Here is a 27,247-nt window from a genome sequence, read left to right as displayed (position 1 = left end):
ATCAAAATAAAAAGTTGCACCTGAGAAAACTGTTCCCTGGAACGTGCACCTGTATCAGTCGATTCCACAAATTTTTGATATCTCTAATACATCGGTATTCACTACCTCTTGCCTCTAGTAACACTGTGACTAAAGCCCTCCTGTATCAGATTTATTTGTTTAGGGACCGTTCTCTCTGTCCTGTACAAAATGGTATTACTGGATCACTGGCCACGAGTAACAGAAATAAAATATCACTCTTCTGGGTTTTGTTAACGTTTATTGTGAGAATATCTGTGCTGTAAGGGCTGCAGAGTCCTGCGCCGATCCGTTTGGCCCTGATGTGGAGCGTGCAGCGTTAGAAGAGGGTTGAGCCGGATCCCCTAGAACTCAATTGCACTGACTTCTGGGGGCAGGGTCGGCCCCCCCAGCCACATTAACTACAGACCAAAAGGCAGCCCCGAACTAGTCAATATGCAGCGGGCTTTGCGACGCTGCGGCACGTGCCACCTGGAACCCGGAGCGGGGGAATCACATCACATTTCGGGGTACCACATCCTGCCCCTCCTCCAGAGCGGGGCCTGCCCACAGCGATTAAAGGAGACAGACGCGAGGGCTCGCACCGCACCAGCTGGGGGTGGAGGGGTGCGGGAAGGTCCCGGTGCACGGACGGAGGGGAGCGCCCGCTACGCAGCCAGCAGCGGTGACCGCGCCACCGGCCGGGGAAAGGAAGCGGCCCGCGCATTGCGGGGAAAGCCACGTGTGTTCTTGACAGCCCGTTCGAGCGAGGCCGAGAAGAGCGCGCATGTCCACAACTCGCCCGATGGTGGGCCAGGAGCCGAAGTGGGCGGGGCGTGGGAATGCGCTTGCGCAGTATTGTTCTCCGCGCTAAAGCCATCGGAGGCCCACAGCGCCATGCGCCTGCGCAATGCTGTCCCTGATGACTGGCTGGGCGGGGCGCAAGAGGGGGCGAGGCCCGGCGCCTGCGCAGTGCGGTGGCCGGCAGCGCGAGCGTCCCTGGTGAAGGGCTGGTGTGGTGTGTGTCAGCGTCTCGTTCGCTGCCTGCGGCACCATGGCCAGCTACAGCGTGGAGGAGCGCGCCCCCCCCAACAGCCTGGAGTACCGGCTCTTCTTCAGTGAGTGCGCGCGCGGGGAGCCCGCCCGGGGGTCGCGAGGCGGCACAGCGCCCGGCGTGGGGGCAGCCTCCCGCCCGTGGCCGCCCCCTCAGCGCCGGGGGGCTGGGCACGGAGCTGCCGCGGCACCCCCCGCCCCGAGCCGGCCCGGCTGCCGGGCGGGTTAAAGTCTGAGCGCGGCGCAGGTGGGGCCGGCCAAGGTGCCTGCTGCTGCTGCTGTAAACTAATCCCGTAATCGGCTTTTCTCTGCTTCCTGCTCCACCCAGACCTGTCCCCGGGGGAGCGACCTTTAGCCTGGCCGGGCTGCTTAGGGTGGTAACCTGGGGCGCTGGCGTAGGCGGCCCCCCGCTCCCAGGGCTCAGCCTGGCAGGGGCTGGTGGGAATGGGGTCACCCATCGTGCAGGGCAGCAACGAAAGCGCTGCTGCGTGTCTCGAGCAGCAGTCCTGCCAAAATCAGCTCGCCTGGGGCACCTATTCTACTCGTGTGCCTTTTTTTTAAACATAGAAGGGGTGAAAGTGAAAATGTGTGTGGGGGAGGGAGGTATCGTCCACATTTAAATAGATGGGAGAACAGAAAGATCCTGGGGAAAACTGTAGCTGCTTGTAGGACTGTTCCTGAGACTGATAACAGGTCATCTTAATTAATTAGCCTCTTAGAGCTGGTATGGCATCTTCTCTGTATGTGTATATATACACTCTTCTTATATGTTCCATTCTATGCATCCGATGAAGTGGGTTTTAGCCCATGAAAGCTTATGCTCAAATAAATGTGTTAGTCTGTAAGGTGCCACAAGTACTCCTGTTCTTTTTATGGATACAGACTAACACGGCTGCTACTCTGAAACCTGACCCTGAGACTGTTCATCATGCACCTATCAGCTCTTAAAAATCCTTTTTTGAAGCCCACAGGACCTAGTTGTTCCCTCTGTGAAGTGGCTACTTTCTCCTATTCTTGACAAGACTTGTCAAACTGACACCTCTGCTAATGCAATGCAATTTCCTCTGCCTCCATCCCCCTAAATCTTCTCCTTGACTACAGAGAGAGAAGTCATTCCCAATTGTACCCACTCTTAACTTGTGATAGCTCTCAAGTAAGAGCTTGTGCTGGAGGTGAAGGAGAGAACAAAATTGGCTCTCTGAGTATTGCATCATCTATTTGGCTTCCTAAGTAGCTGGCTTCCCATGGCTAGTAGTAAAAGGGCATGATACTGAACTGGCCACAAATAACAGACCTACCCTGTTGCACTTTACCAGAATAAAATGCGAGTTAGTACAATGTTTCCAACTCAATTTTCTGAAGGGTCATAGTAGCTAAGAATCCTAGCTGGCTTCTCTAATTTAGCCATTTAAGTGACCAATCTCTTAATGGCTCTCTTAACTGAGATTATGAAACATTTTGTATCCAACACAATCTTTCTAGGAAAGTGATAATCTAGTACTGTATTGTTTAGTAGGAAGAGTTAATATCTAATATTGACCTGCTAGAATTTGAAATTTATTCCACAGAGAAAAAGCAAATACTCTGCCCATTACACTACAAAAATCTCTGGGTGATACTAATTGGCAATACACAGATATGAACAACAGAACCCTTCCATACTTTCCGGCTCATGCAATAGGAGCATGAGAGAAAATGGGGTGGGGAGTTCAAATAAGTATTGCTCAGTTAACAGTAGAAACAGCTGTCTGTTTCACATTGTCTGCATGGGAATGATCAGATTTCAAAAGTCTTGCTTTATTGAGAGGGAACCAAACAACAACCTGGTGACTCTCTTAGTCTTGAGGGCAACTAGCAAAATAACTCATTTATGCTGGAATAAGTAGGTCTGTAGAAAATACCAGAAAACCTACAAATTGAAATCTTTTTTAATTCTCAGATCCCTCAAAGTTCTCTTCTACGCAGCTGTAACGGCAGCACTCTTGCTGTCGTGGCTTTAAATATCAGCTGCAATTCTAAATATGAACTGTACCAGAATGTGAAAGAAAGCAGAATGTCTACACAGCGTACAGTGAACTTTCCAGTCCTGGTCTACACTGCTTCTTTATTTTTGTGGTTTTGCAGACCAGGTTGTTTCAATGTGTTGTACATCAAAGTTAATAGCCATTTTCACTGAGCACTCTGGCTGAGCTTTAAATTAGTTACTAGCAGTCCTGGGCAGAATAGTCTTGTGAAGATCCTGCAAGGGTGCTGGACTTGCTGAGCATAGGATTCTGGCTTCATTCCCACTCTCACTCTGAGCAGTTATCTGCTAGCTGGGGCAGGAAACCGCTTCAGACTCATTCCAGCTAAGCAGTTGTGAGGTGAGGATGCTTCCCTTCCTGCCCCGCCCCCCCCCCCCCTCGGGTGCAGCAATGCTTGAAGGGGGTGGAAATATATGATAATTGTAACTCATGAATGAGGTTAGCCAACCTTAACTAGCTGGTAGCCTTCAACAATTAGACCTAAAATATGCTGTGGAAAGGCCCTTTGCATGTGCCATATATATTGAAACCACTTTTGACTTGCTGGGTGACCTATAGCACTCGGGGTGGGGGTGGGGGGAGTATAGGTCTTGCTTATTAAAAAGGCTTCTGAATGTAGTGATTAGGGGAGCTTTGAGGATACAGCTCCAAGACAAATTACATCTGCAAGCTAAATAAACGTCATGGTGGTCTTAAAGTCAATCTAGACCACTTCCTATAAGATCTGGATGTTATTTGCTGCCCTTCTTCCAGCCAGTGTTTGACAATTATCAGTATTTATATAATCTTGTGACAGATACAGTCACCTCCATAGGTGACATTTGAGGTTGCCCCATGCCATTTCTCTAATCATATTCCCCATAGATTCTCTTATGTGCCATGTTCTATTTCCATTATTCCAGGTATCTTTGTCTAACTACTTGAGGGTGTTATACACCTGTGATATCGACTCCTCCTTAGAATTTTAAATAGAATGTTTCTATCTGTTGGTTCTTTTAAACTTCGCTGAGATTAGGGAGCTAGACACAGCAGCACAATTATGCCTTACTTGGAGAAGGTATGTCTTGTTACTTACTTCATATATTCACAACCCTCTATTTAAAAAAAAAAATCATTTGCACAAATAATATTTTAAAAGATTAAGGTGAGCTCTGCAAACAAGTGATGGTTGTTTTTTAATCTTGTCTTGTGCTGTATTTCTGGAGGAAACATGGAGTTTTATAAGATCTATGTTGCAGTAATGAACTGTAACTAAGGCTATGTCTACGGTAAATCGACCTACGCTATGCAACTCCAGCTATGTGAAGGGGTCGACTGGAGAGCGATCTGCTGTTGATTTGGTGAGTCTTCACTAGACCCACTAAATCAACTGCCAGTGGATCAGTCTCAGAGTGTAGACCTGCCCATAGTAACACTACATCTCTGACACTAGCTTCACTGTTACTATTTCAGGACACAGTCAACATCTGCTAAGCTAGGCATATGAATAAAGCCAACTTTATAGCCATAGTAGTTTTTATTAAATTGTTTTCATTAGTTCTAATTCATCTTTATTTACTATCTTTATCTTGTTCTTTCAGAAAATGATAAAGGACAATACATTTCACCATTCCATGATATTCCAATATATCCAGTTGCTGGCAAGGTAATGTACATGGCTATATTAAGCAGGTTCTTAGCTGCCCACTATGAGAACTTGCCTATTAGAAATCTGTTCACTCCAGATAGTATTGGTTTCTCCTGTCAGTGCATCTGTGTAGTAAATAACTGTGCAACATAAACTATGACAGTAGTTGGCCACTGGCCAAACAGTGCAACTGCAATCTCTCTAACTGAGCAAACTGGGTTAGGTGGAATCTTACATCATGCTCTTCCCTTCTCTGGTGATAAGGGAAATTCAGTACAAACTTTGTTATAAAATGAATGGTAAGGTCTTCTGTACCTTGGAACTAGTAAATAACTTCTGGTGCCAAGCCACTGAGGCAATTTTATTAACTTAGACATATGAAATAATGTTGTTACTAGTCTTATTAACTGGAAATGGTTGGCTTCATGGATGGGAGCTACAAAAAATGTAAACTTTTCTAAGGGTTTGGCTACACTTGCAGCTGTACAGCGCTGGGAGTTAAAGCTGTCTTCGTACAGCTGTGTAGGGAAAGCGCTGCAGTGTGGCTACATTTGCAGCGGTGTTGGGAGTGGTGCATTATGGGCAGCTATCCCAGCATTCAAGTGGCTGCAACGTGCTTTTCAAAAGGGGGGGGTGGGGTGGAGTGACAGGGAGCGTGGGGGAGACAGAAGAGAGTGGATTTTTGGAGCTGACACTGTCAGCTCCCTGCCTTGCAAGTTCTAAGGACTTGAAGATACATAGCACCAACCTTCAATCATTTTAAAAGTTTCGACCCCTTTCCCCACCCCTCTCTCTTTCACTAAATGCAAATAGCCTTCAGACCAGATAAGCAGCTGCTCCAAAACAGACTCCCCCTCACCCCCTCCGGGCTGCTTCTCTCCTCAAGCAAACATTCCAAAGGGATCCCTCTGCTCGAGCAAACAGTAGCTGTGTTTGTTTTTTAGATAAGCAGCTCCGGGAGCCCCGAGTTCACAACAAAACAAAGAGAGGCATCACAACAAAACAAAGAGTGTTATCTTTACTTAAAAAGCATTATGGGAAGGTTCCGGAGGTTTGTTAAAGCGTAGTAAGATTAATCACTGTTTCCACTGGCACCCCAGCGCTGCAAGAGCAGCGCTATAGTTGTTATTCCCCAGGCCGAGGTGGAGTACAGCCAGCGCTGTAGCCAGGGAGATACAGCGCTCTATGTGCCTTGCCAGTGTGGATGGGGAGTAAGTTACAGCGCTGTAAAGCTACCACCAGCGCTGTAACTCTCAAGTGTAGCCAAGCCCTAAGAATGCTAATGCAGAAGAATTTGAAAAGTGATGGCTTAGGCCCTAGTACTGTGAACAGCTCCCCATGAGCAGAATCCTTATGTAAAGCTCCACTGAAATTGTTGTATGTCTTCATTGTATCGTTCTGAAGCGCTTCTTAGTTCTGGGGCTAAATTCTTAACTGTATCAGGTCTGCTTTGTGTCACTTTCCCAATGAAGATCTGTCGTAATTCCAGTTTAACCAGCTACTGAAGTAACCTCCCAGTGTATGGTGAGATCATCAGGTTGTACAGAACCATTGCAGTAGCTCCTATAAAACTATCCTGCTCTGAGAGGAACATGGCTGAGGAATCCCTGCATTCTCTATGATCCATGGGTGCCATAACAAGTCCTTAGGGTTGGAGCCACCATTTTAAGTTACAGGAGCTGTCAACAACTTGCTCTCAAGGTCTGGCCCAACTGCACCTTTTCTGCACACCCCACCTTAACATCTTTGAATGGCAGCTCAGGATCTTGGGAATGATTTGCTGTGTGGAAGGAATTTTTCATTGTATTTCCCCGCCCTTTCCCCACCCCCCTCTGAAATAAGGGCTTTTATCGTATCTATTCTGGTAATTTTTTCCAAACATTGTGCTACTTCAGAATTGGCAAAGCTTGTGCTGTGATGATGGGAGTAGTGTAAGACTCTCTTCCATTACATCTGGAGAACTGCTTCCTTCTTTAAAGTCTCTCAAGCTCCTTGAGCTGTTGTGGTACTTCCACTGACATCCATGGGAGTGCTGAATATGGGTCAAACGTTGTAGCAGAGTTGAAGGTATTTCTGGACTCCGCATTTCAAAATGATTTCTGACAAATTGTGAAATGGCATCAAGTTATGCAATGTCAATACCTGATCAAGATGTTGGCTCCAAATACAAATCTGTGTCACAGGGATCTCTTTCCTACTCCTTCTTTTTTTAAACTCATTCCTCCTCCCCCCTCAGGAACTATTTCTAATCTCCTATTATGTGAAGTAATTTGTGGAATTCAGTCTTACAAAGAGGACCTATAGATGGGAATAGGGTTGTCTGTGCTGCCTTAATAACTACTTTTTGTAGAGAGCTGGCTGGGCATATGCTATTTTCATTTCCATTTGCTATTAGTATTAACATTTATAGTTTTAAAAAATAGATGAATTATCTGTTAAGATGTTGCACACGCTAAAATAAAAAGCTCAGTCTATGCACCAGTCTTTGGCACCTTCTGCATTCCTCTTTCCTCAGTCTAGGAAAGGCAGTTCTCCTGCTATTTCAGTGGACCACAGCATGTGCACATCAAAACCTCAAGTTTAATAAAGGGAAGCTGGAAAACTGCCATCCTGTGTGTGAATACAGCGAGTGAAAGCTACCCAGCCTCTCCTTGGACTGTTGTGTTCTACCCATGGGCTTTATCTCCATGAAAATTTTTTCTGATGTATGGTTTGAGGAAGTAGTGTGCATTTACGGGGAGAGGGTTAGTATAATCACATTCTGAAGGCGGTAAGAGAAGAGGCAAGAGCCCAGAAGATCAGGCAGGTGCACGGTCCACTAGCTAGCTCTTGCTTTTTACAGTAAACCCTCCTGTTAAAAATCTTTTCTGACTTATCAGAATTATTCCACTAAAGTAGATACAGAGTAACATTTTGGAAGTGTTCCATGTATTGGCCAGGGTGTTATTGATATAAAGGGAAGATGGGTTGAAACAAAAACTTCTAAGTTTCCAGTAGTGTGCAAGACTACATCTGAGCAGAACCAAGATACTTTCAAGACCAACTCCTATGTGGTGTGTAAGTTTATGTATAACTTGGGGAGGGAGTTAAGGGGCAGCATTTAGCTGGGTGGTAGGGAAAAGACACTTTCAAGTTAAGGGCACTCACAAAGAACCATATGCCAAATATGGCGGAGAGCAGGGTCGTCTTGCCCATTAACTTGTGAAAAAGCAACTTCCAAAAGCACATTTTGGGAATGTAACTTAGACTAACAAAAATACAACAAAAGTTATACTCTCATTCTCCCCAATCTTTCTTGAACTGGGTAAAAACAAAAATTAGAGCACGGGGGTGAGTGTCTATGGAGCAGCTTCAGGATTTGGAGTAATACCTGCTAACTGCCAATCTCAGATTGGTAAACAAGCAGCACACTACATGAGTGTCTGTGGGGTGTGCGTACAAAAAGTCACTGGAGAGAAACAAGTGTGATTAATGTACACAACTACATAATGCGGTGTTGACTGTGTTACTTTTCTTTGTATTGCAGGGCTGTCTCAGGGAACTTTCCTGGTTACTCTGCTGGTTCAGTAGCTGCTTTGTTAGGTAGTCCAGTTTAGGGCAAAAGGTTACATTAATCTGTCTGAACGCTGTCTCTAGCTCTTAATCCTGGTATTTTTAAGATCTTGAGAGGATTGTAAAGTATTTTTCAGTCTAAGATTTGAGATGTGCTAAACCTATCTGTACATGGGCTCTTGCCCTTCTAGTATTCAAACATGAATTCACACTATCTTAAATTATCAATCATGCCTTCTAAACCATGTCAAACTCACCCACTTAATTTCCCAAATATGAACTAGCTTCTACATATACACAAGTTTCCAGAAGTTGCCTTATCTTGAATTTAGCTAATACCTTTCAACCTCCTCACCTGCTCCATTCAAAAGTTCTGTTTATTTCCATACGCTTAAGCACTGATTGAACAATCACACCTTACCTACTCTGTTCTGATCCACTGCATTTTCCACACTAATGGATCTTTCTCTCTCCCTCTTTGATAGAGCAATGCACAAACACTAATGGAGCTCTGAACCCACAGAGAAGAGCCCCTAACATTGAAAGAGTAGGTGCAGTAAACTGAAACTGGAGAACATGTAACATTGACTGCAAACCATCAGTCATCCAACTATAGTGAAATGCAGGTGCAAGGGATTTAGCATCTCTGATATAACTGTTATGAAACACTGATGCTGCTTAACCTGAGGATTAGATAAACCAACGGTTGATATGGAGCCAGGAGCTGCAGATGCTCAGCACTTTGAGAAAAAACAGGCCAATCTTATTTGCGGAGGAGGCCTTTATATTAAAAAAAAAAAAATGAAAAAGCTCTGACCTCTGGAGGAAGAAATGACTCTAGTATGGGACTTTCAGAAAAGGTTTTGTGTTAGTCTAACTCTCTTCTTGGTGGAAATTTCTTGCCAAGTCCCACCCATAATCTCAGTACTGCAAGAGACAGTTCTATACAGTAGAACCTCAGAGTTACAAACTGACCGGTCAACCACACATCTCATTTGGAACCAGAAGCATGTAATCAGGCAGCAAGAGAGATGCCCTCCTCCCATCCCCCAAAAAAGCAAATACAGTACAGTACTGTTAAACTATTTTTTTAAAGGAGAATTTAAAAAAAAATGATTTGGCAAGGTAAGGAAACTGTTTCTGGGCTTGTTTCATTTAAATTAAGATGGTTTATGCAGAAAAAAATTCTGCTTTATAGAAAGTTTCAAAGCTATATTAAATCAACTTTTGAAAGAACAAGCACAATGTTTTGTTCAGAGTTATGAACAACATCCATTTCCAAGGTGTTCATAACTCTGAGGTTCTACTGTATTCCTGGCACGTACTCCATTAAATGTGCCTGCGCCTATAGATAGGCATTCTACATAATACAAACTCCACCCTGACTTAAACAATAAAAAACAACCAGAGGTCTCAGATGTTCTGACTATTGTTCCTCCTATAGCCTATCAGAAGCATTTTTTTCTTAGAACTGCTTCAATTATATTCATCCTGCAAATGAAAAATGAAACTTTTTAGTGTCATGGATCTGCTTATGCTTTCTTTGGTCTCCATTTTGTTTCTCACTAGAAATTCACGTGAGATACTTCTTGCTGTATGTTTAATAAAAAAACAGTTTAAAACTGGTAATTCAGGACCTACTAGTGTTATGGGTTATGTTGCTGAAAAGATGCCTGTTAACCAACAGTGTAAAAATACCCACTGTCAGAATATAAAGTAGCCTTAATGTTGGGCTTGCATGGAGGAGTAACTTTAGTGTGAATAGGTTTCAGAGTAGCAGCCGTGTTAGTCTGTATCCGCAAAAAAAAAACCAGGAGTACTTGTGGCACCTTAAAGACTAACAAATTTATTTTAGCATGAGCTTTCGTGAGCTAAAGCTCACTTCTTCGGATGCATAGAATGGAACACACAGACAGGAGATATTTATACATACAGAGAACATGAAAAGGTGGAAGTATGCATACCAACAGGCAGAGTCTAATCAATTGAGATGAGCTAGCTCATCTTTGCATTTGTCCATTGAGGTACTTCCACAACCATGTTGAACACATTCTGAAATGAGCAAGAGCTAGCTCATCTCAATTGATTAGACTCTGCCTGTTGGTATGCATACTTCCACCTTTTCATGTTCTCTGTATGTATAAATATCTCCTGTCTGTGTGTTCCATTCTATGCATCCGAAGAAGTGAGCTTTAGCTCACGAAAGCTCATGCTAAAATAAATTTGTTAGTCTTTAAGGTGTCACAAGTACTCCTGTTTTTTTTTAGTGTGAATGTTGAACACTTTACTGTTGACACTCAAAATCCTGCTGCTCAGTCAGTTATCAAGATGTAACAAAATTATCTCACTTGTTGGACACAGAAAAATGTGTTAGAACTTTAAATAACTTGCTGCTTTTGATTAGTTTGTGCTTCCTTTAGAATATGGGGATGTACTTCTCATTTCAGAGAGATTTTGCTGATCTGCTTCTTGCTCATTTCAGAATGTGTTCAACATGGTTGTGGAAGTACCTCGATGGACAAATGCAAAGATGGAGGTAAGTGGAAGATAAAATCTATAATTGAAGATCTTGCTGTTTCTAGTTCTTAAATCTCTGGCACTGCTGACTTCTGTGTGGCTTTTTTTGAAAGGAAAAAAGTAGTCTAATGTAGTACAACACTTTTTGCTCTGGAACAAGCAGAAGAAAGCCAAGTTAACAGATCTAAATGTAAAACTTTGGTAACTAGCTTTATTGTGTATTAATACTGAAGTAAACAAAATATCATGAAACTTAAAGCTCTGATCAGTGTTGATGTCTCAGTTTAGGTATAACAGTTGCAAAGCATACTTGGCTGTATTAAAAAAAAATAGAGTACGGGCAGTTTTATGAAAACGTAAATAAAAGTTTTACTATAGTTAACTGCTAAATGAACTAGTAACATTGTAATAGTTAGCCAGGATTGCTCCTGTGTGAGGTGCAGCCACCTTCAGTCCAAGACCCAGGTGTTGGTGGAGCTTTAAGACTCTTGCTTGAAGCCCCAGATGCCTAGCGGAAGAGACTTTCTCCAGGAAAGGGATTAGTTTGGTCCATACTTCTTGGGCACTGGAATGACTGCAGGCTATATAAACATAATTTGAGAAGGATGGGTTTGGGTATTAAGAGGAATTGTATATTTTGGAGGGCTACCACATTCCATCTTATCTGAATACCTCCCTTGGGAGTAGCCTTCCCTTTATGGCTGGCCCCTGACTAGTTGGACCACTGAGGGAGAGCCTGTATCCTAATAGCTACAATCTGTAATGTATCTTAATCTCCAAGTAAGGGGCTCATTCCAAATAGGACTGGTTTGGATACCATTTTAGGCAACTCCTCCAGAGGCAAAATTTACCCATGATGTCAATAGTATTTATTTTTACTGGCAAACCCAGGCCAAGACTTTCGATGAAAAAGGAGGAAAAAAAGCCTCTAGGCATATTTTGGCATTTGCCTGTGTGGCCAGACTTTCAAAGGTACTGAATCCAATAGCTTTTGTTGACTTTGAAGGGAGTTGATGGGTTCTCAGCACCCCTACATAAGCAGCCAGGTTTTCGGATTAGATTCAAATTTCTAATTTTGAACATCTGGGATCAGGGTAACTAAATGGTCATTGGTTTAGTTAGGTAAAAAAACATGCAGGTAACTGCATTTGTCTGTTTCAGATTGCAACAAAGGATCCTCTAAACCCAATTAAACAAGACGTGAAGAAAGGAAAGCTGCGTTATGTTGCTAATGTATTTCCCCACAAGGGCTATATCTGGAATTACGGTGCTATCCCACAGGTATTGCATTGTACATATATCTTCTCTTTTTCTTGTGGTGGAAACTAGATATTAGCCACACAAACACAATCCTGAATATATTTATATATTTTTTTTAAAATGTGAATGCTACCATGCTAACAAAACAAGATCTGCTTAATCTATTCAGACTGAAACTGAAATAGCAAATGCTAATGAGGGGAAATATGTAGTCAGTAGTGACAGTGACAGAAATCTCAAGAGGAAGGTAAGTATGCAAATCATGTAAACAAGCTAACAAAAATATAAACTTGCAGTAAAATACCAGTGTAGAATAAAACTGGCTTTATACCAATAATATGTCAGCTGTTAAGCTACAAGGACGCCTACCACCTATCAATTCAGTTGAACAGCAGTCTTCAGAAATTTGTAGTAGGTTGATACTCTTCACTGAAGAATGTTGCTACATAAGAACAATGAATGCTATAGGTATTTGGTAAGTACTCTCTGATAGGAGTGATTCTGTACCCATGTGTAAGTCTCAGATCCCTGCCGCTTCATCTAATGGTCTGACTTGGATTTCAGTTCCCAGACAAATTCTTAAAAGCAGCCTGTCAGGAGACCCTACACTCAGTTGTGTACAGACAATGAAAAATCACGAAGAGAGTCATTAATGTGTACGTAACTTGAAAATGCTTTAGGATCCTATGGCTAATTATACTAAAATCACGTTAGACAAGATGCATTAATATTTGCATTCTACTAGGCTTCACGTTTGTAATTTGAACAGTCCTGGCCTTTTTTAGAAATAGACTTTCTATTTCATATAAATAAACTAGGTTTTTAGTTAATGTTGTAGCTAACACAACACATTGTATGGCACCCTGTACAGAATGGATCTCTTCCATACCCTCCTCTGAACTTTGTCCACACACTGCCCTTAAATTCAAACAAACTTTCCACCATCAAAGATGTGGGTGGACGGATTTGGCTGCCTGCCTGCAAGCATAAAGATGTAAATAATGCCATTACAAGTTCCTTATTTTAAAAGGACTATCTTAATACTGATCTTATTTGTCTTTTAATTCTCCTGTTAACCTTCTGTATCCTCCCCTCTGACCTAGGAGGACGTCAGGTCAGTTCTGATAACAAGAAGTAGTTGGGGGGGAAAAAACAGTCAGAGGAAGTGAGCATGCAGCTTATCCTGATCTAGAAATCCCAGATCCATGGACAAAATAAACAGGCTAACTTAAAATTGATAAAGTGTAAACAAATGTAAAAAGTGAAAACTTCCTAACCAGCAATCAAAACTGACTTTCTTCCCACTGAAACCCAATGGAGAAATATTCCATTTCAATTAAGCTTCTTCACTAGAAAACTGCTGCCTGCATGGAAAAGCTCAGCCATTCATGTAAATTTTGAATCTCTGGGGTTCTCCTCTAATTTAAAAATCTCTTTCTCATACATAGACATGGGAGCATCCAGGACATAAAGATGAAAATACTGGCTACTGTGGAGATAATGATCCAATTGATGTGTGTGAAATTGGAAGCAAGGTAATGTGCTATCTTACAAAGGATGTTTATTTCTGAGAACTGTAATCTGTTAATTTAACTGACTCCAGAGACGACTACTTCTTCTGGGTCTTTTATTAAGAACTTGGCTTCTCTTAATGCTGCCACAGAGACTTCTGGTGCTGAAATGTAATGAATCTTAATTCCCCAAATTCATGTAATTCAGGCAAAGGTTCAAGTTAATGGCCACCCTGTGGTGTGATTTACATTAGTTTGCAGCCATTCAGTCTTTTGTATTGATCCTCTTACTGAACTTGTTTTGAATGTTAACTTTTTACTGAATTGTAATTTGTCTTGTTGCACATCCCATAGCACATTGGTAGAGATAATTAATACATTTTATTGAATTAGGTGTGCTCAAGAGGAGAAGTAATAAAAGTGAAAGTTCTGGGCACACTGGCACTGATTGATGAGGGGGAGACAGACTGGAAAGTAATAGCAATCAATATTGAAGACCCTGAAGCAGCCAAGTATAACAGTAAGTAGCACAGGAGGAAGGCAACTGCGGGTTTTGAACAGAATGTTCCTTCATACTGGAAAAATCTGCATTTAAAATCCATAGAGCTAGATTTTAGCCAGCTTCTGCATAGGGCCTTGGCAAAGCAAGGTGAACACAGATCCCTTTTTCACTCCCATCCTACTTTCTGTGCCAAGGGATCTACATATTCCTAGGGAGCAGAAGGGTGCACTGGTTCAGCACAGTCCTTTAGCACCTCTGCTGGTAGAGGTCGCTTGGAAGCTTCCAGTGGGAGCTGGTTACCCTTGTGCAGCCAAAACCTTGAGGAAAGGGGAGAGTGGAAACTCTGCTGAGGGTGAATTGCATACACAGAACTCATAAGATTTTGCTGGCACAATCTGCACCTCCGAGTAACAGCTGGCTTGATCAGGTCCATACAGCTAAGTGAGCATGTGGTGTCTGACAAAACACATCTAAGTTCTCCACTCAAGTTTCTCTTGAGTAAAGGTCAAAATTTCTTTTGCCCCTTCTCCCCTGAAAATCAGAAAAGATTCCAGTAAAATAACTTGGGCTAATCTGACCTATTAAAGGTTATCAAACTATCTTTGGAAAAATAACTCTTCTATGGTTTTGACAGTTGGATATACTGTGATCAACCAGCCTCAAATCTGACTTCTTGCCCTCTCAAATGAACTTGTTTCTTGGCTTTTTGGCATAAACTTGGGCAGGGAGGTAAATCTTGTTCTTCTTAGATATCTAAAATCCACCCTCTATCTCAAATTGACTTATAGTAGCATAGCCAAACTTGTCCCTAACAAATGACTTCTCATGAGAGCTATGCATACACTGTGTAGGAGATGTGTCAGGTGTTGTACTATAGTCAACAATCATACTGCTTATCTTCCTCAGTAGTGCTAGACTCAAAGGTGGTCTGGACAAAAGAATATTATACGGATTGCATAGACTAGTTTAAGACAGCACCTATTTGCATGATAAAGAAGAGTTTTTTTCCCCTTCTCTCTTGTTAGATATTGATGATGTCAGAAAGATGAAACCTGGATACCTAGAAGCTACAGTGGACTGGTTTAGAAGGTACAAGGTACCTGATGGGAAGCCAGAAAACCAGTTTGCATTTAATGGAGAATTTAAAGACAAGGTGATGTAACCACCTCTTCATTACTGTAAATCTATAAAACCAATCTGATTGTCCAAAAAGCATGTTATAGTTGAGGAACAATAGTCTGTACATTAAGAGTCAGGCACATATTGCATACTTAAATGCTAGTGTGACTGCAAAACTGAAGTTTCACTTGAAAACCTAAGCCACTTGACTAAGCTTTATTTTATCTACTGTAATAGAAATCACTGATTTATTCCTCTTCTAGCTTTCTCCAACCCCATCTTCATTTTGCTTGCTCACAGAAACACTAAGGGTTACATCCTCAGGTGCAATGCAGCTGTTGAACACCCCCAGCTGTTGGAAACCACACATAAAATAGGTGTATCCCTCTACAGAACACTGGACCTTCTGGCATAGAACCAGCACAGTAACTCCCATGCCTTTCTATTGCCATGTGGAGCTTAGCCAGAACAAAGCGGTCATGACTGGGGCTTCCCTTTATCTCACTGATCTTTTCCTTTTCCTCCTTCCACCCCTTAGTCTTGCCCTGGTAGAGCCCCCTAGCGGGTGACAGAAGCACACAGGTAGCCCATGAAAACTGGGTGGTGAGCTTGTGTACACACCTTTCTCCTTCAGATATGTGTTGTCCTAATTTGCTATAACCAGGAGCTGACTTACCTCTTCTAAGTTACTGTATGGTCGTACATATATTCCAAAATTCTCACCGATTTCCTCAGAGTGTAAGGGTTTTGTTTTGATAGCATCCCTCTTTCCAATTATTTCTAACTAGCAAAACAAGAATTTTAAAAAATAATCTTTTAACCATATTCACTAAGCATTTCACTTGTCTTTGACTATAACCGTTACATTACTAGTTTCACTTTCTGGATCATATGCTAGAAAAGGATTCTTGTGTGTCAGGCTGCACGAGTCTAAAAAGTGTTTTGAATTTAAATGTTTGTGTTTAAAAAAAAAATGTTAAAACAATTTTTAGCCAAAAATTATTTGGAAATGTCCCCTTCCTTTAAATATTCAGGAAATGTTTCCAAAAACTGGCCAGTGTCACGGCTCCTCTACATAGCTATAGTTCTTTTTTCCTGTCCCACCCATCCATCCTCTTAGATACAAAGTAATGCAACATCTAAGAGTTTGCTTAAACTAGGGTAGGAGGATAGAGGTTAGATGAGGTTAAGCCAACACATGTTAGCGAACATCAACCTTTCACTAACATAGACTCTGTTAGTGAGAGGGGAAAATGATCTTATGGTAAAGGTACTGGACTGAGATTTAGGAGATCAGAGTTCAATTCCTCTGTGTACCATAAACTTACTATATATCCTATGCATCTTGATTCCATCTTAAAATAGACATTTTATAATCCCCCATTTTGTCTGTTAAGGTGTTTGGGGCAAGCACTGTGTCTTACTAGGAATCTGTACAGTACCAAGCACAAAGGGGCCCTAAGCTTACTCAGCAGCTCAAGCTGCTACTATAATACTAATAGTGACAGAGCGCAAAATAATAGTAGAGATACTTTATAGCAAGAACATTTGCTCTTCTAAAATACCCACTGTAAACATTAGGTTCTGCTGGTTCCTATCTAACTGACAGAATGGGGGATCATTAGAGTATTTGCCATCAGTGGGGGATCATTAGTATGTTTGCCAGTAATATGGTATTTATTTATTTATTTTTAATTTTAGGACTTTGCAATTAACGTCATCAAAAGCACTCATGATCACTGGACAGCTCTAGTATTTAAAAAAACAGATGGAGGAGAAATCAATTGGTAGGTTACAACTCTTGTGTTACACTGTTTTTTTGTTAAAAATTCTAAGCAAATGGGAGTAAATAGAAGTCTTTGTTAGGGGTTTAAAAAGGGCTCCAGAGGTGATCCCCGGCAATTACAGGCCTGTAAGCCTGACTTCAGTACTGGGCAGACTGGTTGAAACTATAATCAAGAACAATATTGTCAGACATATAGATGAACATAATTTGTGGAGGAAGAGTCAACAAGGTTTTAGTAAGGGGAAATCATGCCTCACCAATCTACTAGAATTCTTGGAGGGGGTCAACAAGCATGTGGACCAAGGGGATCCAGTGGATATAGTGTACTTAGATTTTCAGAGAGCCTTTGAACAAGGTCCCTCACCAAAGGCTCTTACACAAAGTAAGCTGCCACGGGATAAGAGGGAAGGTGCTCTCATGGACTGGTAACTGGTTAAAAGATAGGAAACAAAGGGTAGGTATAAATAGTCAGTTTTCAGAATGGAGAGAGGTAAATAGTGGTGGGTCCCCCAGGGGTCTGTTCTGGGACCAGTCCTATTCAACATATTCATAAATGATCTTGAAAAAGAGGTAAACAGTGAGGTGGCAAAATTTGCAGATTATACAAAATTACTAAAGATAGTTAAGATCCAGGCAGACTGCGAAGAGCTACAAAAGGATCTCTCAAAACTGGGTGACTTGGCAACAAAATGGCAGATGAAATTTAATGTTGATAAATGCAAAGTAATGCACACTGGAAAGCATAATCCAATAAACTATACATATAAAATGCTGGGGTCTAAATTAGCTGTTACCGCTCAAGAAAAATATCTTGGAGTCATAGTGGATAGTTCTCTGAAAACATCCACTCAGTGTGCAGTGGCAGTCAAAAAAAAGCAAACAGAATGCTGGGAATAATTAAGAAAGGGATAGGTAATAGGACAGAAAATATCATATTGCCTCTATAGAAATCCATCATATGCCCACATCTTGAATACTGTGTGCAGATGTGATCGCCCCATCTCAAAAAAGATTCACTGGAATTGGAAAAGATTCAGAAAAGAGCAACAAAAATTATTAGGGGTATGGAACGGCTTCTGTATGAGGAGAGATTAATAAGACTGGGACTTTTCAGCTTGGAAAAGAGATGGCTAAGGGGAGATATGATTAAGGTTTATAAAATCATGACTGCTGTAGAGAAAGTAGATAAGGAAGTATTGTATACTACTACTCATAACACAAGAACTAGAGGTCACCAAATGAAATTAATAGGCAGCAGGTTTAAAACAAATAAAAGGAAGTATTTCTTCACACAATGCAGAGTCAACCTGTGGAACTCCTTGCCAGAGGATGTTGTGAAGGCCAAGATCATAACAGGGTTCAAAAAAGAACTAGATAAATTAATGGAGAATAGGTCCATCACTGGCTATTAGCCAAGATGGGCAGGAATGGTGTCCCTAGCCTCTGTTTGCCAGAAGCTGGGAATGAGCGATGGGGGATGGATCACTTGATGATTACCTGTTCTGTTCATTCCCTCTGGGGCACCTGGCATTGGCCACTGTCGGAAGACCGGATACTGGGCTAGATGGACCTTCGGTCTGATCCAGTAGTCGTTCTTATGTTACTCTAGTGTTAGCAACTCATTCTGTAGCTTGTTCAAAAACTGAGCCTTCAGCCCGTATTTTTTTAAAACGGGCAACCTTAACACCATTAATGCTGTTGTCTAATACTTTTGGGGAAAGAACGTGGCGCTCACGATTGACCTTTCTCTTTTAGCGCAAATACAACTGTGTCAGACAGCTCCTTTTGTATTAGTCAAGAATCTGCTAAAGCTACTGTGGAAGCAGTAAGTACAAATAGATTTGGGTATCTTTATTTTTTAATAACACCTGGTGTCCATAATTATAAAGAAAAGACAAAAGGAGTTTAGGTGGTGCACTAAAAAACACTTTTTTTTTTTTTTCCTGTAGAAGCAGCTTGTTGTTCTAGCTAAAATCACTCTGGATGGCCAAATAAGCATGAACTTTTTAGTAAGCAGAGGTGCATGGGTATACAGAAACTCAAACACCTTTTTCAGGGTTTCTACTTGCCTGACTCACCTGGGGATGGAATCTTTCTTGAAACACTGTTCTACCTGGAGCAATGTACTTCTTTTTTGTTTCATTAACTCATGTAAATGACTTGAAGTTAAAATGTTTAAAGAACTTTTTGAAAATTAATACTTAAGACATAACATGAGCTTCAGTTCCTAAAGTATAGGCTACCCTTTGCCATCAGAATGCATGAGATTTGCAATGGAACAACTCCCAAAGGATTCTGATGTGGAAAAAAATCGATCCACGTGTTGTGTTTTTTAATCAGATTAGTCTGAGGCCCTTTATTGATTACAGGCGCACAGAGGATGACAGCTATTGGAGCTGTCCCCCTGAGTCCAGGAACACACACACTTTTTAGAGCTTAAAACCACAGACAAATTACAAATACTTCTGTATTAATCACCTTATTTGGAATACATTGCAAAATTAATATAGATCAAAAGCAAAAAGAACAATCACTCTTCTTGTTGTTCACAGTCTGGTTCGTTTGCAGTTTGACTTTTCTAACAATGCTATTGCGGTTATATAGTTCCTAAGCTTGGGCTATTACAAATTGTTCTGTTTGGGGATTTTTTCTATTCTGACTCCTTCTGCCCCTTGTGCACAGAAACAAGCAGGATCTTAGTTCAAGGGCTGTAAGCAAGCTTGACCAAACTCAGGGTCTTGTCTAAAGTTTAAGGCCTGCTAAATTTTCCCTCACAATTCCTTTCTGATTCCTTGAGAATATTTCCTGTCAAATGCATTGTGTGATATCTAATGTGTACTGCATTAATCAAACTTCTAAATGAGTGAGGAATTCAAGCACTTCACAATATTTGGCTACATCTGTAAGTCTGGAGTACCACAATATTTGGCAATTTCTAATAGAAGTGATGCAAAAAAGTGTGAATGGATAGGTAATGAAAATCCTTTTGGTGTTAAAATAATTCTGATCAGAAGCGGAGGCCAGTTATAAATAGATGAAGAAATAAACCTGTTTAACTTACTCTGGTTTCTAAAAGTGTCATGTTATAGCTGTGTCGGAATTACCTGGTAAAATTCTGAGGATAGAACACTTCATTAGGTTGTGGAATGGAATTGTCACCAGCCACAATATTTTTCCGTCTTATCACTAGGAAAGCAAATACTCCTTGGGAAATATTAAACCTTGAATCCAAAACTAATTCTAAATGTCCTTTGCTCTTATTTTTTTGAATCCAGTATTAGGACATAAAATAGCTATGGCTGCAGAAAGACAATAGCCTGTTATCTCCTTGCCTTTGTAGAGGTAGATATGCCTAGTGCAGAATGCCACCAAAAAATAGCTGGCTTGATTACTTCCATATTATCTAGAAGCTGTGCTGATTTACAGAATACTGACAATATTTAGCTGTGTTCATCACCCATACTTCTCCAGTATTGGCTGGTATGAATCTCTCCATATTTATATAGTCTGGATGTTAAATCCAGTTGAGTAAAGAGAGGGCTTTGTGAACACCTAGAAGCACAGTAGTCCCCAGATCTTAATAGGTTCCATAATCATAAGCCATTAATGCACTTCTTATTTATCAGGTACCACCCTCTGGAACTGCCAATAAAATACCACCTGAAGGTAAGCCTTAAAACCTACATCTCATTCCAAAGTGACTTTAAGAAGTGTTAAGAGAGATTCTATAGGAAAATATTTGCAGTCAATTTAAGTATAACATTTTTAAAAAGCATTGGAAATTAACTAAAAGCTTTATTTAGAACTCTAGATTTTGTAGGTAACACTGTTTAAAAATGTCTGAATAACTTTTCCACTGTGTTAACTCCTAATTTTGTGCATGTGAAGATGCTGCAGCCTCAGGCATTCTAACTGCTGTTTGAATAGCTTTAGCAAGAAGAGAAGAAGGAATACTGGGATTAGCAGGTTTCTTGAGCTTTAGGAAAAGCACACCAGAGGATTGAAAGCATAGTGAATGCAGCAGAATGCACACCCCTCTACTTTATGCCAGAAAAAAAGTGAAAGGGGAAAATTACACAGTAGTTGTGTAACATATTATCCATTAATAGTGTGATGTATGAGTGAGCTGAAAAAAGAGGCTTGATTTCACACACCCCAGGAGTCAGAAGTAACAAAAAACAGACAAGTTGCCAGAAAAGCAATACTCCCTCTTGTCAGTTTCTAAAGCATTTGTTACTGTGTGACTGGTTTATTAAAGATGCAAGCATATCTCATGCATCTGACGAAGTGGGTATTCACCCACACAAGCTTATGCTCCAATATGTCTGTTAGTCTATAAGGTGCCACAGGACTCTTTGTTGCTTTAAGCATATTCAATGAGGCAAAAGCATTTTTAAACTTGTAATTGGATATTCCTAGTAACATTAAATGGGTTCACTGATTGATGATACTAGTACTGAAGCAGTACTAGTACTGTCACATCTATAAGTATTCTTTGGTCATCCATTTTTTTCTAGATATGATGCAATAACATGTCTATAATCTTAGAATCTTGAGGCTGCTAGCACCAATGCAGTCCTAGAGTAAGTCAGTTACTAAAACCTTTTCACAGATTGCCTTACTTCAGGAGTTGTGGGATCATAACTATGTAATAAAGAGAAATGCCTGAAATGAGCTGCCATTTTGAAGCCCCATAAAGGGATCAGTCTCCACAAAAAACTTTTTTGGGGTAATGCTCCCAACTCCATGACTCAGGATTCATTGAAATCTAAGAGCCCTTTTTGCACCATTGTCTAATCGGTGGGTAATCAAAATGGCTGCCTTGTTTCCAGGAAAATCTAGGGTCGTAATTAAGTTCTAAAGTAACAAGTATAAAGTTTGCTTAAGAAGGGGGAACACAGATTAAACTTTCTTGTTAACTAATGGCTTGGCTACACTTGCAGATGTAGAGCGCTGGGAGTTAAAACCAGCCTTCGGAGACAGCAGCAGGGAAAATGCTGCCGTGTGTTTACACGGCCAGCTGCAAGCGCAGTGGCGTGGCCACATTAGCAGCTCTTGCAATGCCACAGAGAGCAGTGCATTGTGGTAGCTATCCCAGCATGCAACTAGCTGCAGCATGCTTTTCAAATGGGTGTGTGGAGTGTGGTGGTGTATTGTGTGTACGTGGGGGAAGAGAGTGTGTCAGCATGCTGTCTTGTAAGTTCAGATGGCAGCAGACCCCCCCCCCCCCGCCATGCACAAAAGCCGCAGCAGCAACATTCCACAGTAATGGTTTGCTTTTGTGTCCTGGAGCAGATAAGCATGCCGGCTGTCAGAAATGGAGCTTTGAAAGGGGATACTTGCATACCTACAGCCAAGTTCAAAACAATGACCAGAGTGGCCACTTGACTTCAGGGAATTATGGGATGTTTCTGGAGGCCAATCACAGCGCAGTAATGCAACATGTCGTCCACACACTGACACCTGGGGCATTTCACCCAGGGTGCAGCAAGCTTTATGCTGCTTGTGGAGGTGGATTACCAGGAGTGCTCCAGGCGCTCTAAGTGCCTTGCCTGTGTGGACATCTCAGGAGTTAGGGTGCCCGGGGCTGATTTAATGCACTCTAACTTGCAAGTGTAGCCAAGCCCTTAGTTTAGAGAGAGTGCTAGTGTGATAAATGAAGTGGGAGTAGCTCCCCTTGATGGACAGCCAGCCAGCTAGCTGTGAAATTCCTCTTGGTAGCTGTTCTTTACTTGCTTTACCTGTAAAGGGTTAAAAAGTCCTCCAGGTAAAGGAAAAAAAGTGGGCACCTGACCCAAAGAGCCAATGGGAAGGCTAGAACTTTTTAAAATTGGGAAAGACTCTGTCTGTTGGTCTCTCTGGGCTGAGGAGACAGGGCAGCAGGAATGCTGTGTAAAGTTTGAACCAGCACAACATTAAAGTACAGGGACTGCAAACATCAGGGTGGCTTAGCTAATTTTAAGGCTGTATTGTTACTGTTCTCATTGCTTCTCTACTTAGCAATACTGATAAAATGCCAAAAAGAGTCTTGCTCCTATTCTAGTTAATAGCAAATCTTCCACTGACTACAGTGCGAGCAGAAGCAGTTCCCAAATCACATTTGATAGTCCGGGGTTGAGGAAATTAGTAAAGTTTGAAAGAATTGGTTGGTAAGTAACTCATAATAGTCCCAGGCAGATAACACTGGGTCCACAAACTTTTCCGCAGAAATATTAATGGTCTGTGGGGTCCTGGAGAACTTGAACTAAATGTACAATGATAACTGAGTTTAAACCTCCTTTTTTCTTTTTTCCCCCTCCTTTTCTGACTACAGTGGACAAGTGGTTCTATTACCAGAAAAACTAAGACCTAAAAGTTGAAATGCCTACATTTCTCCTACCCGGAAGCCCTAAGTGTGTGGGGGGGAAACTAGAAATACTAGCTTACAGTTCCAGAAGAAAAAATGGTCTTATCATAGGTAACTTATTATAACAGAATTGCATATCTACCAATGATGTCATGTTCAAGATGTACCAAAGACATGTGGAGATCAAAAGCAATCATTTTGTAAAAGAGCAGCTTCACGTGTCTTAATATGTATCTTTGTACATCACAACAGTAGTTGTTCAACTCAATTGTGTACAGAATATTTGATGGGTGTTCACTGTATGTTAGTAAGAAATAAAAATTATTTTGCTGAAATTCATTCTGTGGATTCCTGTCTCCTCCTCCTCTCCTCTCCCAGTAATCTGTCTAAACACAAAGCTAGTCTGCTGAATCAAATAAGCCTTTTAAAAACAAATTTCTTCTGTCAAGAGACAAAGGCTGCATATGTTCATCTTGTGCTTCTGTGGAGGAGGGACCATGACACTTAATTTCAGTGATTGTAAAAATGTGGTGTGTCTGCTTGAAAAATGCAAATACCTAGACAGTCAGGTTAGCAGTACTCCACTCAATTGCAAACCACTTACTCCTGTGCATCAGCTAGACCTTAAAGCACAGAAACCTTTGCTTGAGTATATTAACTTAAACAAATTTAAGCAATTCTAAGTGCTGTTGTTGCAAGTAATTTAATATTACTAAAACTGACCAGTTAGCAGAAAATTCTATTTACTTCATACCAGGGTGGATACAAACTGATTTAAAAAAAAATCTAATCTGATTTAAATACATGTGGATAATCTCATTTAAATACAGGTTTGTGTGTTTTTAAATAAACCTATCTAAAATTCTAAAACTGACAACCTGTGTTAAGGTTTAAACCAGGGGTTTCAAACTCAATTTACCTTAGGGCCACTGCCAGTCCTCAAATCCTACCAGTGGGCCAGTGTCACTCATGCTGCCCAGAATATGCCTCCCCCCACCTGCTTAAGGCTCTGGGATGGAGTTTGGGTGAAGGAGGTGGTCTGGGATTGGGGTGCAGGTTTTGGGATGGAGTTTGGGGGTCAGGGGTGTGTGAGGAGGATGGGGTGCAGATTGGGAGGGAGTTTGGAGGCAGGAGAGGGGGTGGAGGATGCTGCTTACCTGGGGCTCCAAGGCAGGGCAAGCCAGGGGGCCTCCGCAAGCTTCTACCCCCAGGCACTGCCCCCGCAGCATCCCATTGGCCCGCTAAACTAAACAGTTTTAAAATGCTGTTTTATGCATTTAATTGAATTTGAGTTTTCATCCAAACAGTTTGACACAAATTTTGTAGCAAAAATGAATCCATTATTTTTCTAAAAAAATAAAAATGTAAACTAAGAATCTGAATAAATGTTAAGCTATGTAATTGCTTAATACATGTATAGGTACAGTGTATTCTCCAGGATAGCAAAAAGAAGCAGAAAATATAGTGTAAAGACTAGATTTAGTTGTAAATCCAATACATTTTAATGGTTACCATTTTTTTAAAAGTAAAATACAAAAATTATCATTAAATCACAATTCATCCACCCTGCTTTATAAACTTGCTGCATAGATGGTTTTGCTGTTTTTGTTGCTGACCAATTGTTTTTGCTCCAGCACAACTATTAGCACCGTTCTGAGGGAGTTTGAGCACAAAAGCCCTCCAATTTCACAAGAGGGTGTCTTAGATTTTTCAACCCAAGGAGAGAGTCTTGCTTTCCGGGGACTTTTGTTGAGAACAGCACCAGCTCTCATGGTCCATGGGTGGCATGTAAAGGGTGACAAACAGGAAGAATTATGGTTTAGGGACTGAACTGCACTTCAGAAATCTGGGTTCAATTCCTTGCTCTACTAGATTCCCTGTTTGACCTTGGCCAAGTAATGCCTGTTCTGTCCCTCACTTTCCCATTTCCAAACAGAGAAAATACTTGTATCTTGTAGAACTATAAAGATACACTTGCTAATGTAAATCCATTATGTGCTGAATGAACAAATACTGTCTTTTGGACAACTGTGCTTTTTACCGGTTAAAAGAACAATAAAAAGCTAATGGATACAGTCAGAGTCCAAAGAGATTTAAACCATCAAATAAGAGTGACATCTGTGAAGGATTTCCCTAATCTGCAGCTTTGAATTTTCAAAATGTCCAGGGGCCAGGCAGAAGTCTTTACATTCCCAAAATAACAGCACTTCTGCTCTTTGACTGCTGTTCTTTAAAGCACTTATTTATTGCTGTTTTTCAGGAAGGTGCCTTATAAAAAGCTAATTTAAGTAATATGTACCATTTCCAAACTCTTACTTCTAATAGCCTTGCAGAGCAAATGCTATAATGAGCAACCTGCAGATTCTATTCCATCTTATATTATCACCATCTGCTACCGATACTTGGGCATGGTATGTTTACCTGATTGAATGAACATGACTCCTTAGAATCTGGCTTTCAGGGTGAATATATGCTTGTGAATTAAAAATACAATTTCAACTAAGTAGTTGGTAATAGGTGCTGTGACACATTCCTGCCAAACACTTGGTTCACAAGAATGTGCACAGAAAGCACATTCTACTGAAGTTACATGATACAACAGTTACAGCTAACTCACTTAAAAAAACTGAACTAATGTTAGCTTGAGTATACTCCTCAAGAACTCAACTTCCATTTATATATGTGCATTGCTTAGAGAACAGGTGGCTTGGGGAGGGATGCTCAGAAGAGGGCAGAAAGGGGAGTATTACCACTTACCTTCCTGCTCTATCATCCTAATCTCCAGTAGCTCATCAGAGGGAGGTGTGTTCAGGGGAGAAAACAAGGACGTGCTAGGGCTTCTCCTGTATCCAGGATCATCTCTACCTAAAGTGAAGCACGAGGGAATGAGTCCCTAAACACAGGGCCGGCTTTAGGCACCGTGGGGCCCAATCTTAAGGAGCTGCTGCCGAAGTCCCACCGCTGTCTTCGGCAGCAGCTCAATCGCTGCCGCGGAGGAAGGTCCCTCCGCTGAAATGCTGCCGAAGACAGCAGCAGTTATTGAGCTGCTGCTGCCGACAGAGCCGGGACTTCGGCAGCAGCTCCTTTGGGACATTGCAGGGCCCTCTTAGGGGCGTGGGGCCCGATTCTGGGGAATTGGCTGAATTGCCCTAAAGCCGGCCCTGCCTAAACAAGGGTCAAAGAGTGGACACTGGGCTATATGGAAGAGCAGCTGTCTGGGCTGGAGGCCTGGTCAGATGCCACTAATGGGGGAGAGGGGGGATAGGGTGACCAGATGTCCTGATTTTAGAGTGACAGTCCTGATTTTTGGTTCTTTTTCTTATAGAAGCTCCTATTACCCCACAACACACACACACACCCTGTCCTGATTTTTCACTCTTGATGTCTGGTCACCCTAGGTGTTGAGCACCTTAGGGCCGCTTCACAGTTCCCCCACAGGCTGCTCATACAAGCTACGTAATGGCTGGGGTGAGGGACTCGTGGGGCTTGCAGGGCTCCTCGCCTGCAGCCCCGCTCCGTGAGGCTCCCAGGGGCGCGTTAGCAAAGCGCCTCTCCTGCAGACATGGAAGCGGCAGGGGTGACGCGCCCCGCCGCCCGGCCCAGCGGGCACCTGACCCATCTCCTAGGCACCCAGCTAGCGCCGGCCCTGCGCGCTGCTCCGCGGAGACGGCGGGCAGAGCCCTGGGCCTGAGCGCCTCGCCCCGCCCTGGCCACAGGCAGGCTCTGCCCGGCCGGGGCCAAAAGGAGCCGGGGGGGGCTGGACCTGCCCCTGAGCGCAGCCGAGGCACAGAGCGGCCGCCCGACCGGCCCCGGCTACACGCTCTGTGACGTGAACTGTCTGCTGCCAGGACAGCGCCCGTGCATCTCTGCTGCGCGCATGCGCCCGCCGCGCGACCGGATGCAGCCAGAGCCTCCCGGCGCCGGGGCACTGACAGTATACAACGCTCCAGGCG

General features: G+C 42.2%; 1 protein-coding gene and 1 long non-coding RNA gene across 2 annotated transcripts; one reads left to right on the top strand and one right to left on the bottom strand.

Annotated features, from left to right (window-relative positions):
* Positions 1 to 901: 901 nt before the first annotated feature.
* On the top strand, positions 902 to 23,633 carry PPA1 (inorganic pyrophosphatase 1). Its single transcript, XM_039547504.1, has 11 exons — positions 902 to 1,115; positions 4,655 to 4,719; positions 10,736 to 10,789; positions 11,932 to 12,051; positions 13,479 to 13,565; positions 13,935 to 14,061; positions 15,069 to 15,196; positions 16,864 to 16,949; positions 18,704 to 18,773; positions 20,575 to 20,614; positions 23,262 to 23,633. The coding sequence occupies exons 1-11, from the start codon at positions 1,052 to 1,054 to the stop codon at positions 23,291 to 23,293; spliced, it is 873 nt and encodes a 290-aa protein (XP_039403438.1). The 5' UTR covers positions 902 to 1,051; the 3' UTR covers positions 23,294 to 23,633.
* A 1,139-nt stretch (positions 23,634 to 24,772) lies between these two features.
* LOC120409426 lies at positions 24,773 to 27,043 on the bottom strand. The gene is made up of 2 exons (XR_005601292.1): positions 26,653 to 27,043; positions 24,773 to 26,159 (listed from the first exon to the last, which is right to left on the bottom strand). It is a non-coding gene; the product is annotated as an uncharacterized LOC120409426 (long non-coding RNA).
* Between the last annotated feature and the right edge of the window lie 204 nt (positions 27,044 to 27,247).

This window comes from Mauremys reevesii, linkage group 7 (assembly GCF_016161935.1).
Source record: "Mauremys reevesii isolate NIE-2019 linkage group 7, ASM1616193v1, whole genome shotgun sequence".
NCBI classification, from domain to species: domain Eukaryota; kingdom Metazoa; phylum Chordata; order Testudines; family Geoemydidae; genus Mauremys; species Mauremys reevesii.
This window is presented reverse-complemented; position numbering and strand designations above follow the sequence as displayed.

Bases quoted from the DNA above. Each gene is read 5' to 3' on its own strand.
- PPA1 (XM_039547504.1), top strand. From the start codon at position 1,052: ATGGCCAGCTACAGCGTGGAGGAGCGCGCCCCCCCCAACAGCCTGGAG. The intron at 1,116-4,654 runs GTGAGTGCGCGC...TTGTTCTTTCAG, and splicing joins GGAGTACCGGCTCTTCTTCA to AAAATGATAAAGGACAATAC. The intron at 14,062-15,068 runs GTAAGTAGCACA...CTCTCTTGTTAG, and splicing joins TGAAGCAGCCAAGTATAACA to ATATTGATGATGTCAGAAAG.